At 33.6% G+C, this 17,489-nt stretch overlaps 1 protein-coding gene across 1 annotated transcript; it reads right to left on the bottom strand.

The window, feature by feature from the left end:
- Window positions 1-118: 118 nt before the first annotated feature.
- Window positions 119-15,517, bottom strand: LOC111047001 (protein FAM219A). Its single transcript, XM_039421330.1, has 6 exons — window positions 15,254-15,517; window positions 14,046-14,171; window positions 11,704-11,791; window positions 10,402-10,558; window positions 8,217-8,914; window positions 119-1,630 (listed from the first exon to the last, which is right to left on the bottom strand). The coding sequence occupies exons 2-5, from the start codon at window positions 14,109-14,111 to the stop codon at window positions 8,731-8,733; spliced, it is 495 nt and encodes a 164-aa protein (XP_039277264.1). The 5' UTR covers window positions 14,112-14,171; window positions 15,254-15,517; the 3' UTR covers window positions 119-1,630; window positions 8,217-8,730.
- Between the last annotated feature and the right edge of the window lie 1,972 nt (window positions 15,518-17,489).

Below are 17,489 nucleotides of genomic sequence, written 5' to 3'. Positions count from 1 at the left end.
TTCTTTCTATTGAGTAATTTTAACGGTAGATCTTTATTAGATTTGAGAAATTATCACAAATACGTTTCGTGGTATAACTCATGCTCTATTTTCTATAAACTAATGAAGCTCAACATGGTTAACTTTGAAAATTTATTACATCACTACAAATTTCCATCACAAACTTAACACATGCGATACAATAAAAAAACATTGATCACTTGTAGAAACTTCAAAGTCACAAACTACTGCTATACAAATATTTACTGATATACAAATATTTACTGCTATAAAATCTACAAGAGCGTAATAACATATTTAGCATTACGTTTTATTGATCTTTTTATTTTCGTTGTGCTATGGAATCACTTGCAGGAAGCTTACATTTTATCAAACAGCATAGTTTCACACCAAGTTTTAGCTTTAGGCTGTGCATAAATTTATTGTTAATAACTGATAACTCAATGAAAAAACTTTATTTTATTTTGAGCTGAATCTGCACTGAAAAATTAATGACACAAAGTTAGTGAGTGAACACATTATTGACTAGGTCAAAATAGTACCAACTACTCTTTACCTTTAAACAAAACACTGGGGTTCACCAAACCCCAACAATTTTTATTTGAGTTATTCCTCCTTTAGAACAAAGTATTGGGATATTGACATCTATGTAAATTCAATTTATGTTATTCTTATGTATTTGCCCCATTGGCACTAAAGGCTGATTTACACGAGCCAGTGGCTGGCATGCCAGTCGCCGCTTGCCGCCAGTGACCTTCCAGTCAATATCAAAGCTTAAAAGCGGCACCCTGTTTACACGTTGCCAGCTACTGGAACAAGTCGGATGTGTTGGGGTAGTTCCACAGCGAGCGTGGTTTATGTGAAGACTTGGTTTTTTTTTAAAAATTGGCAGAAACCTATTAAACTTAGTCACTTATTAGCCAATTTACAAACAATACTACTAAACACGTTGCTATTGTTCCGGCCAGTGACTGAGACTGGCAGGCGACTGTTGCCGTTGACACAGTGTCTGTCGGCTGGCGCCACTGAGGTTACGCGGTAGAGGGGGAAGCTGGCGCGCCAGTAAAACAGTATTTGTTGTGCTAGAACTGCCAGCTGCTGGCGCGTCCTTGGCTTGCTGGCTTCTCCAGTTACTGGCGTGATCCGTGTACACAGTGCCAGTAGTTGGCACCCAGTGACTGGCTACCTTAACAGCTGGCAAGCCGACTGGCACTGTGTAAATCAGCCTTTACTGTCAGTGTGCTACTGCTTAGTGCTCAGTCTGCAAAGGAAACTGTCGGCTGTGGGGTGTGGTACACCCCACTGTTATTTTAGTTCATCATTTTCATAGATGTTATATTTCAAGGTTTAAATTTATTTATTCATTCAATCATTCAGAATTGCACAACTTACAGAAAAGTACCACAGTATACCTAGTTGAATATTCACGAATTTATATCAAGCTTAAAAAACTACAGGAAATATTATTATTCTCAAGTTATGAATAGCATTTTCTAACATCGAATGATTTTATCAAATTACTTGAATCACCTGAATTAGGAATAGTAATATGATTGAGGGGTAGTAATTCTGCTCCAACTTGTGGACTACGCAACATAATTGAAACCAAATTATAACACCAGATTATAACCTTGTTAAAATCAGCAATTAATTTTAGCATAAACATTTACAGATATTTTGTTCAATATGTTGTTCCCAAGATGGTGGTTTTGATACATTTTACTTGAGCTCAAAATAGAGATCATTATTATACTCTATTATTCAAGTATAACAATTTTATGTTAGTTAAATTTGAAAAATCGATTCTATTGTAGATGCTATTTTCTTAATAGGCTCCAGTTCTCGTTTTTTTAATTGTAAAATTCACTTCTCAAATATCAAGAGAATCCAACTATTATTGTTGTTTCATACAGCAAGCTCAAAATCACTAAAGCTACGTCATCTCGATTCGTGTAAATGTGTTTTTTTGTCATGATATTTAGAAATAAGACGTACACTCCCTACAGCAAAGTTTATCTGTATTGCAACTGACAGGTTGCATACATTTGCCACAAGAACTCATCTCGAATGCGTGATTTTGTAATAAGTACAAAAAATAATTTCAAAATGAATAACTCACAGTGAACACTCACAAATAGGCTGGAAGGGAACGCGCCACCTTAGTCCTCCGACACACCCAGAACCTGACAGGAGTGGACAGCGACTATCTCATCCATCGACACCGTACGCCAGCGACAGGGAAAGACTGTTTTGAAAGAGTCTCGAATTGGCGTGTGCGTTAGGCGCCAAAACCGGACACTTTTACATTCGTACAGACACGACAAAGTCAGACACATCGAATCTCTGACACTTCCAAAAGGTATACTTCTTGGACGGACTGTACTACGCAGAGCTGTCTGGGTTTTCAAACAATGGTTATTGTTCTGATGGATCCCCACATGTAGGCTATTCTTAACAAGACCATTGACAATTTATTTCTGAAACCTATCACTCTTTTCTATCCCACTTCGTAGTAATATCAGGCGATGACTTATCTTGTAACTGTATAATTCGTTATATAAAGCATTCCTATTTTGTGCAGTTGTCTCTCTTTTCTGCAGTTATTTGGAGCTTGAATAATATAACTATTAGTAAATTTCTTGACACAAAACAAAAATAACTTCACTTAATAGTTCAATAGTCAAGATTGGTGAGTACACTGAAACTTCTCGATAACTCTATAATTCGTAGTTTTGCCATCAAAAACACTGTAACTAGTATTCCTATAACGATAAATACACTAGTATGCCATAGTAACTGATAACTCCGCTGAATTCAGCTGATTAATATACGAAACTTACATCAACTCGCTTTCTTTAATGTCTGTCTGCCTGTCTAGGTATTGTTTGTTTTCAACATAGCCCACCCACATGTATTAGTTAATACAACTTGTGATAGCAATACATTTAACGTTATAGTAATTGGTATTATTAGTTTAGGGATTTTGAATTCTGATTGTGAATTATTCACCCATACGGAGTGAACTTTAAAGTTCTATGGATTTAAATTTAATAATATAACTAGAGACACCCTTGGTTGAAGAACTCGCTCATGAACGGTTGTATTGATCTCTGAAATCTTTTACAAGTATGTCAAATTAATATTTAACAATATTTTCTAATATCCATTCATACAGGCTATATCATGAATTAATTATGGGTAATTATGGGATCAGTATCCATGATATATTTTTTCGTATTTTATTTTATCAGCCTCGATATTGCAGAGCTTGATATATAATTCGTCACCCTCCAAAATTCGTATTAAATGCTTGGTCCCGTAAGCTACAAATTATAGTGGTTCTACTGTGTTGAATGTAGTCTACTGGGGGGTGATAAACTCTCTCAGTCAGCTGCTACTCGGTTGATGAATATTATTACCTGATCATTTTTAAGTTCCCTCAGTGAGTTATCCTAAACATGAGTCCTAATTAAAATGATGATTTTCGTATCACAAACTCACTATATTTCAAACTATATACTATGTTTCAAACTTAATCAAAATCGTTAAAGCCGTTTTCGATTTCCATCAGACATACTGACAAACAAACTAACAAACAGAAATGGAATACGATGGTAAATACGTCTATAGTAACATCCATATGGGAACGTCTGTTATAGTAGACTGCATAAAACTAATCCGATGTTAGTTGGAAGAGCTGAGTACCTCCTCACCCCTTACCATAAACTTTGCCAATTCTTCAGGTGTACTGTATTATGAAAATATCAATATTAATTCTTACTTATAATCAGCTAGTTATAAGATATAGACGAAGTTGATCAAATCTTATTTGGCAACGTTGCATTTACCCTCATGAGACTATTTTCATACGGTCTTGTATATTTAAAATAATGTATAATATAGTGAACAACCAATTCATTTTTAAAGTAATTTATTATAATATATATGGGATGAAGAATAATTGAGAGATTATAAACTACCTAAAACAACTTGGACAACAAAATAAATAACTTAGAATATATTCTTTTAAATTGGTGCAAGTTCCACATCATCCGCCTCTTGCACAACGGCGGTATCACCAATCCTAAAACTCGCAGCCGAGGACCAACTGCTAGAATAAAATAATAATAATAATAATAACTAATTAGAATATCCAATGAATTATTATTATTATAAAATAATGTATAACAAATTCCGGCCCGGGCAAGATATGTTTCTCATACCACTCCCGTGTTTCGGTTGGAAACGTTAAACTGCCAGTCCCAGCTGCCTGGAAACAGTCGTTAGGTCATGTCAGAGGCCTTGAAATTGATCAGTCATAAGGGGGACAGTGAAAAGGGGGTCCTAAGCCCCCCTCAAGGATCAGATAAATAATGAAAATGCGGGTCTATCTACACGAATCCTTAGAGTCTCATGAAAATTTAATACTTTTTTTTAACAGCAGTAGTATAGTTCCTTCTACAGTATAAACAATGTAGCAAAATTGCCTTGAAAGTATGGGTACAGAGTAATAGAATATATTTTTCTCTGTGGTATAGTTTGAATACAGAATGGGTACACTTATTGATCAGAGCACAATAAGTGAGTTATTGAATAAATTTCAATGTGAGAATTAACAAGTTGCAAGATGTCACAGTGAAAGCAAGACAAAGGGCACAATCAGACAATCAAATGTATGTAAAGAGTTGTTGAGAATTATGGGAACAGCTTGATGTATCTTTAGCTTTCTAACTAAAAGTTATTTTCCAATAAGAATATTTTCCCCAATGAAATTGTCATTGTAACAGAAAAATTTATCTTTTTCCATGATTTTTAAGAAATCTGTTTTAGTGTATTCCTACTTTAGGGCCTCTCTGTAGACCTAAATTTCTAATAAATATTTCATGATTGAATTTAATAAGTAATAATGTATAATATGTCTGTATTGATACTTCAACCACATTTATGTAAAACTGGAAAAAAATGAAGCATATAATAACATCTTCGAATGTAACGTTTATGGGGAAAAACCCAGGTCTCTCTATCCTTTGGGGGTATTCCTCCCCCCCCAATACCTCTTGGTTTTTGCCCCACCCCTCCCTAGCAGTTTGGTGAAATGGCGCCACTAAAGTTGAATGAAATCAACTTCAATTATTGTATGGTAATTGTATGGCAAGATTACGATACTTATGAGCTCTACTTAGAAATGGATGGTGAAACAAGATAATTGAACTGGAATGTAATAAACTGTGATATTTTTATAGTTATATAAAAGAAATTGAGCCATACATTACAATCATTGAGAGAAAAACTAATAAGATGCTTATATTATCTTCTCAAATCTTGATACATTAACAATACACTACCGGTAATTCACGAGTAAATACTGATGGGGTCGATTTCAATGAACAAATTATTTAAATGAAATGGTTTATTTAATTATTTAAACGATTTAAATGAAATGGTTGTTTACTTCTAAATGTCTATACTTGAGCATTCTGTTAATTTCGAACAGAGCTCACTTTCACGGGGTTTTCTCAGATGATGCAGCAATCACTGAGGAATCTCCAGCACAGATTTCAATAATCCAGGAGAGAGTCATCTAAAATTAAAACTATTAGTGCAATATTGCTAAATTATTATTACCAATTAATAGTGTTTTCCAGAAAATTACTAATCCCATAAATGTCTGTTAATTAAATGATAAGTTATGGAGTTCCAAATATTATAATATTTTTGCATTCCCATCTTTCTTTTTTCATATTTTAAATCGCTTCATTTGGGTCACTCGTTGTTTAGTCGAATATAGTATTTAATAGTATTAAATACTCTGGCAAGTTCACTTCTGGGTCACTCGTTGTTTAGTCGAATATAGTATTTGATAGTATTTAATACACTGGCAAGTCTCAAACAAAAGGAGACATGTCGAGATGCCTTCCGTCATCTCGGCATCATGACGGTGACCAACATCTACAATATCATGGAAGTCATCACCCATGTTAGCCGACTAAATCTCCAAAGAGGCACAGATGTTCATAAATACGTCACTCGGCAGGCAGACAACTATGTACTCCCATGGCACAGGACTGCAATCTTCGAAGAGAAACCTTCATACGTGGGCAGAAAACTGTGGAATCATCTAACGGAGAAGATAAAGAGGCTGGATTGTGTGACATTGAAAAAAAGACTTAGTGAGTTTCTCAAAGGAAGGCCCATGTACGAACTATGTGAATTTCTTGAAACAGGAGACAGACTGGCAGTGAACAAAAATATAATTTCGAATACAAACAATTCAAATATATTTAATTATATATATTTTTATTCTTGACAACAATTGCTATTCTTGAAGAATATGTAATAAAGAATATTGACTATGGACTATTATTCAGGTATATAGCTATCACATAAATCTCTCTTAGCAGCGACTACATAAACGCTTAACATAGGTTGCTAGGGAACGATAATAATAAGAATGTGATGAATAATCTATCCTGTTCTAGGCGAGCAATATTTCTGTATCACAGATATCCAAAAACTTCAACACTAAAATGTGAATATCTTTGAAACGGTGGTTTGATACATTGATGAGCGATTTCCACCATTCATTGTCTCTTGAAATTCTTTATTTGAATCTTGTATTAAACCTTCCCAAAGAAAATGTTTAATCCAATGTGGCGGAACGAAGATGGCAGACCTAAATTATGAAGCTACCTACAGATTTTTTTTAATTTGAATAGGAATCCCTGTGGAGCCCACTGTCAAATTATCTTGGGAAAAGGAACATCAAACTGTTTTCCTATTAATATTACGCTGTAGGCCTACGTGAATCCATAGAACTTTATAGGTTTCTCCGTATGGGTAGATGATTCAGAATCAAAATTCAAAGTTTGTCAAATTAATAATACCAACGACATAGCAACTGCCATCACAATTTGTATCATTAATATTACGCGTATGCTACTGAAAGATAATAGTCAGGCAGACACTCAGGAGCAAGTTATTTTGTCTCATGTAGTACTTTCAATGTTACTTTTATATCCTGAAAAAGGACGAAGAAGTGAGTAAAATATTTTGTTGTTCAACGAACTTGATCTGTAAAAAGGTTCGAAGAGTGCGTGTTCAAAATTTGAAGCTGATCGATCAACTCTTTCTGAAGTTATTGTAGTGCATTCAAACAAACAAGCAAACCCACAGACTGGCAACAACTTTGAACTTGAGTAAAAAGTAAGAACTTGCTAGCTCTCGTTCAACAAATATTATTGAGAGAACAACGGGCGGTATTATCAAGTTGGGAGCACCTAACTTGAAGGAGTCAAATTATTTCAGTGTAGGGGATTGAGTATTTTACAAGAGAGTGTGTTTCTGAGGGATATAGGCCTATAGTGAGAAAGTGAAGAAGTGAGGATTCAATTGAATTGCAGTTTTAGTTTTTTTGCAAGGCCGGCCCTCTCTCACATTCAACCATCAAACTTCCAGTACGATGCTACATTAACTATATTATACAATCCTACTCAGTGGAATGAGGGAATTCACAATATTACAAGCAAGAGTTGATAGTAATGAATATTATTGACACAAAAAAAATTACAAATCTAGGCATGGGAAAGTCAAATTCAAGATAGGTTGAAGATAATATGTCTGAAGCATTCTATGAAATAATAACAAAACCCTGAGGGGTTTTGAAGAAAGGAGAACATTAGCACACAACCGGGTAAGAGAGAGAGAGAGTGTGTGTGTGAGACAGAGTGAGAGCGAGAGCGAAAGGCGCAGGAGTGATAGAGAGAGGGTAAGGGAGGGGGTGAGAGAGAGTGAGGAGGAGAGCGAGAGGGAGAATGAGAGAGTAAGCAATAGAACTAAAATAATAAGGTTGAGATAAGAGACAATGTCACGCAGGAGTATTGTCTAACGGTCGTGACACACACACTTCTACAGTCACTCTAAGTTATAAACAGAATATTTCAAAGAAAGTACAGTCTGTGCCAAAATTGAAACCAGTTTACTTCCAAGATATTCTGACATAGGCGTCAAAAGCAGATAGCGACAACCAGAGACTGTTTTCCAGGTAGAGAAATTAGTCACGGACTCGCCCCGCCAAAACAAGACACTTCTTTTTCAGCACAAGAACGACAAAACTAGCCACCGCCAAAACAAGACTGATTTTTAGTGCTAGGATGGATGTGTCTGACTTTGACGGTGGTGTATCTTGACATCGCCCCATTATAACACCAGATTATAACCTTGTTAAAATCAGCAATTAATTTTAGCATAAACATTTACAGATATTTTGTTCAATATGTTGTTCCCAAGATGGTGGTTTTGATAAATTTTACTTGAGCTCAAAATAGAGATCATTATTATTCTCTATTATTCAAGTATAACAATTTTATGTTAGTTAAATTTGAAAAATCGATTCTATTGTAGATGCTATTTTCTTAATAGGCTCCAGTTCTCGTTTTTTTAATTGTAAAATTCACTTCTCAAATATCAAGAGAATCCAACTATTATTGTTGTTTCATACAGCAAGCTCAAAATCACTAAAGCTACGTCATCTCGATTCGTGTAAATGTGTTTTTTTGTCATGATATTTATGTAACTTTACGAATTTTTATTATTAGAAGATGAATATTTCGGATTTGTCATGCGATATCGAGTGAATCAAAATCGATTATTTATACAAAGTCACAATACTTGTAGAAAAACCAATAATTCGTTATCATTAACTTATCGGCCCAAATCGCAGATAAAAAAATCTTATAATATTGTACATTTAAATTTATAGTTACGACAATTGCAACACAAGTTCATTGTTTTTGGTGGACGAAGATCCAGATCGTCCTCTTCTGGTGTCAGTTCAAAGTCTTCTATGCTAAATGTGTCGGTCAACTCTTGCTTGGAGTCTCGAGTTCTAGACACCGGGAAAAAGTCCAATTCTTCACTGCAAAAAAATCAAACCAACAACACAGCTTTGCTAGATGTACGTACATTCAGTTTTAAATGGAAGAAATTGGTTATTAATTTAAGATTAATTTCAAATTTCCACAATTTACAAGATATTTCGGAATGGCTGAATTATTCCACTTGTAACAAAGTTGTATCAACAGTTATGTTGGAAAACTTGGGATATAAAAAAGGTTCTGTATTAGGTACCAATAATTCACAAAAAATAGTTTGTACAAGAATTTTATGTCATATTTATGGTCCACATTTGTTGGTATTAGATTTAATTTTTTTCTATAACCATGGCTAAACTCAGCAATGTTTTATGATTCAACATTGTTGAAGGACATTGCGAAGAGCAAAGAAATAACACTATAATGTGCCTGATAGAATTAAAAGATAAGGAGACCTGGAAGAAAGGAAAAAAGTGGAAAACGAAACAACATTGAGAATGAAATAATATAAGATATATTTATTGATAATTGTTACAAGGCTGTTGCCTATGGTAACATTTACAAAAATAAGGGGAAAGGATTGAAGATTGTGTGGCATACACAATTTCTATGCTAATCTTAAAATTATTCAAAATTCTGTTTATGTTGATTCAAGTGTAATTTTGTTATTCAACTTAATTTGGGATTCCATCCATCTAAATTCAAAATTTCTTGTTTATAAGTTTGCACTGGAAAATTATACACAAATTGATGAGTGAAAGAAACATACCGTAACCTACTTTTTGGACTAGTATTTGCATCAACAATCAGGGAAGGAAAAGTTTTCCTGTGCAAAGTCTGTGCCTGTTGGTCCTGTATCATTGAATCAATAAATTAATATGATACCACACAAGGAGATAAAGTTGTAACAATTTAGAGTCCCACTTAATTAAAACTGACCGATTTTGTTGTGATAGGATTTTGAGTCAAGGATACAGAATGGCACAAGAAGACTGGTAATCATGAAATAATGTCATATCACGAATATATTTATAAAACAAGTACCAAAATCTTTATTTATGAACTCAGCATGCCATTCATACTTCTATAATAATCAATAAGTCGAAAGATGTATCTTCCACATCTGAAAGATCTGCTCCTATTTGGCGTTCATAGCTTGTTATGAAAACATTGTATTGACAGTGCAGTAAATCTTGGGGATGGCAGTTTCTCCACCTTCTTAGTTCATGGATCGTTGCTGGGTGCGGACAATGCACCTTACTTTTAGGATGTTTCCCAAAGGAAATGTCTATGCATTCTATGTGCAGCAGTTATCACAACTTTTATAAAATTCTCACTTCTGTTGTACGTTTCATTGCAATTGCAAAAAGAAAGATTCAACCGTGGAACTACAGATATTGTACATTGAAAGATACTTGTCTAATGTTTTCTCTTACTATGATTATTACGTGTCAATTATTGTTGAATTATGCTAGCCAAATTTGAGGTACAAACAAACCAATCTAGAAGTATAGAAGTAACAGTAACAAACCTCTCATCTGAATCCCAGTTTACCAGTGGATGCTGCTCTTTGATGTTTGGTAAGGGTCTTCCGCCAGGTATCGGAAGTCTCTGAATTGGAATTAGAGATGGACTCTTTTTCGCCTCTTGTTTACTATGTATCTTTTTCGCTTGCTCGATACGTCTTTCTGTTGGCATTACAGAAAGAGAACATTATTTGATAGTTAGTAAAGCATGTATTAGAAAGAATCAATGTCTACGCAACCTGAATAGAATTATGAATCTATAAAACAAGGGATCGTTTAATAAAATTTGAAAGTTTAAGACCCAGTTGCACAAAAGCCGGTTAAATATTAACCGTGATTAATTCCACGAGAACCAATCAGAGAAGCCGTCTGATCAAAAAGGCCTTCTCTGATTGGTTCTCGTGAAATTAATCACGGTTCAAATTTAACCGGGTTTTGTGCAACCGGCACTAAATCGTTAGATTCTAACAGTTTATCATTCACTTGACAAGCACTATTTATTGCACTATACACCCGTCTATTGTGTGTAGGTGTACATCATTGTTAGCCATACACTTATTGCCAAAAAAATCAACATTAGTTGTTGAGTGATACTACACCCATCTCTAGCAATGCCAAGCTCGACGAGCTGGGAATGTTGGAAAAGTAGGTTTTGTTTCAGATTGTTGGATTCATGATATTTATAATTTATTTAGGGTTGTCTAGACTTCTTTCACGTAGAGCGTGGCATATACTAGATATGGATGAGGTGATGTATAGATCTAATTCAATTATATTCAAATGAATAAATGCTATGCTATTGTAAAGGTGCGTACAGATTTACGTGCCGCGAACATGAGCAATTCACTTCTAATCAGCTGATGCCAAGCTTTTTATATCTGTATCTTACCGTTTCTGTAAAAATACAGATATAGTCAGCTGATTAAAAGTGAATTGCTCATGTTCGCGGCGCGTATATCTGTACGCACATTAATAATTCATGATTGATCTGGAGCTTCGAATAGTGAAACACTGTTTTACCGGTAGGTATATTATTGCTTTCAAGAGAGTTCATTATTTACTTGTTTCAATAATTAAATTTGTAATCATCGCATTTTTCAATATATTCCAAAGCAGAAATAAAATCTAGATTCGAGTAATAACAGTCCAAGAAGCTTTGATAGCCTGTAGACTACTATACAGTAAGTAGTGTAAGTAGTGATGATGTGTATTTCATATTCCATCATGTGTATTTCATATTCCATCATGTGTATTTCATATTGCACTGTCAGTGCTTTTTTCTATTAATGATGATAAAAGTCTCATACCCAATTTTTTCTGTAACTCTCTGCTTCTGTTACTCTTCCTTGGTGTTGAATTAATTGTTGCAGCGCTACTTGATGAACTGTCGCTAACCTGTGGGCCAACATTAATTTCAACTGGTTAAAAAGAAGTGAACGAGTTGGAAAGAATGTGACTAGAATCGCATCTATAAAAAATTATAGATAATAAATAAATTGCTAAAAAGCTATTTGAATCTCAAGAATTGGCTTTGCTAAATGGGTGATCAGAACTAGTTGACTTTGTTACAAATTACATTTATCTAAATTAAAAAATCTTATGCTGTCTACAACTTGCTTTCATACAATTTGAAATAGCTACATTCAACATGCACTGAGTTAATATTAAGTGTTAACTGATTATCTGCATGCAGATGCAGCATTGCAATTGCTATCTACAATATTGTTAATCTCCAGTAAACCAGTTTACCAGTTTAATGACATCTGGATCGGGACGATTGCCCCCCCCCCCCAAAACTTTTCCATGTGGTGTTTGAAAAAAACTACAGTTAGTATAGATTAGTAAGGTCCACGTTATAATGGCAGTGTTTGATTAGCAATGGTATTGCTATCCTTGTCTATCATTCAACAAAGCGGATAGTGCTATCTTTCTCGCTTTGCTCTGTTGCCAGATTGTCTTTTAAATATGTAGAATTAATAATTAATTAACAAAATATTCAATCTCAATTATGAAAATTCATTATGAAATGATAATTTCTCGCTCAATAAAATATATTGATTATTTTTAACGAGAATGAACAGTTAATATTACATTAATAAACGTTTATCAGCTACCGTCTATAAAAGGCATTGACAAGACAGAGGATCGGCAACGGTTTTTTCGTATCTTTCTCCTCTTCCATTATAACGTGGACCTCACTATAGTTGCATGAATAAGTATCATAACCTTGGCATTTCAATGAACAAATCCAAAAATCGAATTATTAATATTAAAAAAGCTCTCAAATGCTATTTTCGAATAAAAACTTTTACAATTTTCCGGGTTGGGGGTGTCGAACGGGGGGGAGGATCTCCGGTCAACCCCCCCCCCCCCCGCGGGTCAGAGACTTGGATCCGCGCCTGTGATAAATGATTTATTAGTATCTTTGAATGTGAATAGCTTTTTAGCTTTTGAATGGTTTGAGATATTGATACCAAAATTCTGATGCGACAGAACAGTAGTTATTTCTATTCGAATATGATTCCCAATCAGATCTATTGTCAAATTTCCCTTTTAAAATAAATATTCAGCTGCTTCCATACTTTTCACCAACTCTGTATATATTATAGTGTAGATATGAAAAAATTAATACAAAAAAATTATTATAGGCCTACAAAAAAAATGTATAACAAACTGGAAGCATGATGAATTGAAAACTTGACTTAATGAAATCTTGAATAATTGAAAATAGTTATAACCATTCTCGGTAAATTAAGAATGTATATGCAAACTTTCAAGTTGATCAGTTCAGTAGTTGAGACGTGATGAGGCGTCATTCGTGAATTTCCAATCCCCTACATTTTTAAGCCGATTCTATCCTTTATTATATTATAGATGTCTTGATAATTTCATATAATGAACAAAAATAACAAAAATTTTAAATATTCACACATTTTTGAGATATTACACATTCATATAAATGACACCCATTTTTTAATTTTCATATTGAACTACCATCTTCATTCGATTTCATTTTTATTTTTGCTTCTATCATTCTTATTGTCTCATGACCATTTTTTGTATTGTAGCTCAGGCTATTTTTAATTTTTGGCAAATACGTGGTTAAATGGTGGAGAGAACATTACTGTTACCACGTGACTGAATATAAAAGTCATACTATTTTTTCTTATAGAGAATGATTCTATGACAAAACCTCAACGATGTTCACCAGACCACAGCGTAATGACAACAGAAATGCACCATTTTTTAATCGATAATCTCATCTAACCCTAATTTTTCATACGTGAGCTCTTCAATGATTGTTTGAAACTATGGAAAGTCCATTATGCCCCACTTTGTAACTTGTATTAATTCTTTGTCAAGTAGGCCTAAATTTATCCATAAAACAATGTCGTTTTCATTGAATTCATTCAAGGGCCTGTAATGGTCATGGTGATCATAGATCATGGAACTAGCTCTCTCTGGACTGCAACCAAGGTAGATTCTAATAAAGAAAAACAATTAATCCCAGTTAAATTTTAACAGTGATGAATTTCACAAGAATCAATCAGAGAAGGCTTTTTTTATAAGACGGCTTCTCTGATTGGTTCTCGTGGAATTAACCAATTAAAATGCAACTGGCCTTAATCTTATTGAAAATAATTATTACCGGAAATAGTTGATCATCCTCGATTATTTGTCGTTTTGGATCACTATCAAAACCACTGTCATCCATAAATAAGCTATCAGTAAGTAGCCTGCTATTTTATTAGCTCTTCACGCTATTATTAAAAAACCTGTACAAACAAAGAAATTTTTCGAATAAATGAAGTCATACCAGCATAGTTTTTACTATCATTCAAATCAAGTACAAGTTTTAAATATTGGATATAATGATAATAATATTGTTGTACAATGTTCCATTTTGTTTATAGTTTTACAGTAATCCTATAAGAAGGACGACTATTAAATCAAAATGAAAATGTAGGATTATGATAACTGGCTGATTATATATATGTATATTGTGATAAATAGACTATTTATGTATAGGTGTAGGCCTATATATAAATATATTTTTGACTTGAATTCTTCTTAGTAAAACTTGCTATAAAATAAATGTGTGATTATGACATTCTAAATTGTTTGTTTTTTTTTTGAATTGCAATAAGTTAATGATACAACACTATACTCTTGTATCTTGAAATATAAAAAATATTCAGAATAAAACATCAAATTTACAAATCGAAATTTAAAAATTGAGTTACAGCTAATGGAAAAAAGGAATTATGCATTATAATTTACATTTACTAAAATATATTAATTTATTGGCTGATATAGAAAAAGAAAAATATAAAGAAGCAAATCTTATTTATAATGACATTTTTTTTGAAAAAAAAGTAAGTTTGGTACTGTAACCTACGTCCATTTTGAAGTTTATTTCTAAAATTAATTGATTTTCATCAGCAATATAGTAAATAATGTATTTTTTCAATAGAAGGGTTTAATACAATTGCATAATTTTCATTTGAGTACTGTAGGCTACTTGAGTTTTGAGTTTACATAAATACCATACTGAGTAGGCTAAATGAAAACGCAGAACACATTATTGTGACAAAAACTTACATCATGATATTGATAAAAAATCTAGTTTCTAGAAAAATCTAGAAAAAATACTTAGTTTCTATTATTTAAATCTAATTTTTTCCTTAGTTCCATTAGGAAAATAATTTGTAACACCACTTTTATGAGAAAAAACTGTCAATATCAAGCAATACAATAATACAGGCACCGCACAGTGGTATCAGCTTTAAATAAAATAGTACATAATCTATCTATAGAATTGTTTTTTGGTTTTAATTATAGAGTAAAAACTTACGTACATTTTTGTGTTCCCAGCTATTTGTTTTGGATCATGAATGGCTGAATGGAGCATTGTCAGCTTAATTCATCCCCTGATATCACCGCGAACCGCGTTCCACTCTCACCACCCTTCTGCTTTACTGTCAAACGTCTGTGATAACCGAAAATCAATATTGATAAGGGGAGCTTTTAACCAGATGACTAAAATTTAAGTGGCTAATATGCGATTTGAAATATTTAAATATTACATGTTTCCTTTTGAATATAATTCATGATAAATATTAAGACATAGAAAATTAAACAGAAATTTAAAAATAAATTAATATTTTTTCAAATTAAAATATAAAGTCAGGCGGGTGATACCAACATAGTAAAATTTTACCGCAGAAGATTTTTACAAGAAAGGTACAAAACGTGAAAGTTCAGGAACTATTGATATTCAAAAGTAAATAATTATCGAAGAAAAGCTATTCTTAATTATTTATTTGATTTCTTAATCCTTATAAACCTAATTCAATTTTTGACTAGACCGATTGTGAAGCTGGCTGTCTAATATAGACTACTTCTAAGCTTGGAAACTTTTACTTCTAGCTGAAAACAACAATTTAAATTGCATGAATTAAGAGTAGACGATGATCAGTTTTTTGAAGAGTGTGCTTCACCTGGGAATAAAAAACGGCATTCTCAAACCATTTTCTGTAGTAAGGTCTGCGTTATGAAGTACTCAATTACAAAATTACGTTATCCTTGTCTGTCATTGTACATAGCTGATAACACTATTCTTTTCTACCTCCACAACTTTGCCTGAGTTTTTGGACCATTTAAAAAACTAATTAATTATTAAAATCAAATTCCAATATTGTAATTGGAATAAAATTCAATATTGGATTGCATTGAAAATAATAATTAAAAATATAATTGAGCTAACAATTACTTTTATAAGATGATGTACTAGGAATGCTCTCTCTTGGGTTAACAGCCGTCGGGCTGGTTGGCAGCAGCTGTCCATGCTTTTCTGTCGTCCGCTTTCCGCTTCAGCTCGTAGTATGATCCACATCTCATATCCCGTAGCAATTGTTTCATATACTCCAGCCTAGGTCTTCCTCTCATATTCCTTCCCCCAACCATTCCCTCCATTATCCTTGTCAGTAGAGTGTCATGTCTGATGATGTGGCCAATCAGCTGTGCTCTTCTCTGCTTGATCCACTTCAAGAAGTTCCGGTTCTCTCCCACTCTTTCAAAAACTTGCTCATTTGTAATCATATCTCTCCAACTGATCTTCATCATTCTTCTGTAGCACCATGCCTCGAATGCAGCCAATCTTCTTTCCTCTCTCACTAGGAATGCTATCTATTATAAAAAGCACTGGTAACACAGGAAACTGACAATGCTGTTGAATCTTTTTCAATGATAGAGATAGAAGGAAGCCAATTTCTCATGCCTGACTGCAGTAATTGAAGAAATTATTGCATGCTGGCTGGTTGACTCAAATTGCTAATAATTAAAACTTAGCTGGATGATAGAATGTTATTATTGCAATGTCAATAATGTTATTTTAGGCCTTGTCAAAATATTTGATCTGGAAAAATGTATAATAATATATAATTATAATATTTATAATTAACATTGTACAAGAATGAACAATATTATTATCAGATCATAATACTGGGATGACTTGATTTCTTGTCTTCTTGAATTGTAATTAAGGGCTACTTATTTTTATTCATGAAACTAGCCATCAGGCTCGCTTTGCTCGCCATATTCGTCTATCTGGACCCCCCACTGGATTGTCCAGAAATGAGATCAAGGGGCTCGCTTTGCTCGCCTGCATGTAGACCTCAGTGGAAACTCTGTACCGAATTCTGGAATCCGGACTGGATTGTCCAAAAAAGAGATCAGCGGGCTCGCCTCGCTCCCCTGAATGTAGACCTCAGTGGAACCTCTGTACTAAATTTGAAAGTATTATGTCAATTTGATCTCGAAAAACACCTGTTACTATATTAGCGTATCTTTGGCGAACAAAATTCTTCCACCTCAGCTAAACCTGTGTACTGATTTTAAAAAAATATATTTTCATCAATTATTGAAAAAGGTTAAAAAATCAGTACACAGGTTTAGCTGAGGTGGAAGAATTTTGTTCGCCAAAGATACGCTAATATAGTAACAGGTGTTTTTCGAGATCAAATTGACATAATACTTTCAAATTTAGTACAGAGGTTCCACTGAGGTCTACATTCAGGGGAGCGAAGCGAGC

This window comes from Nilaparvata lugens, chromosome 2, assembly GCF_014356525.2.
Source record: "Nilaparvata lugens isolate BPH chromosome 2, ASM1435652v1, whole genome shotgun sequence".
Classification (NCBI taxonomy): domain Eukaryota; kingdom Metazoa; phylum Arthropoda; class Insecta; order Hemiptera; family Delphacidae; genus Nilaparvata; species Nilaparvata lugens.
This window is presented reverse-complemented; position numbering and strand designations above follow the sequence as displayed.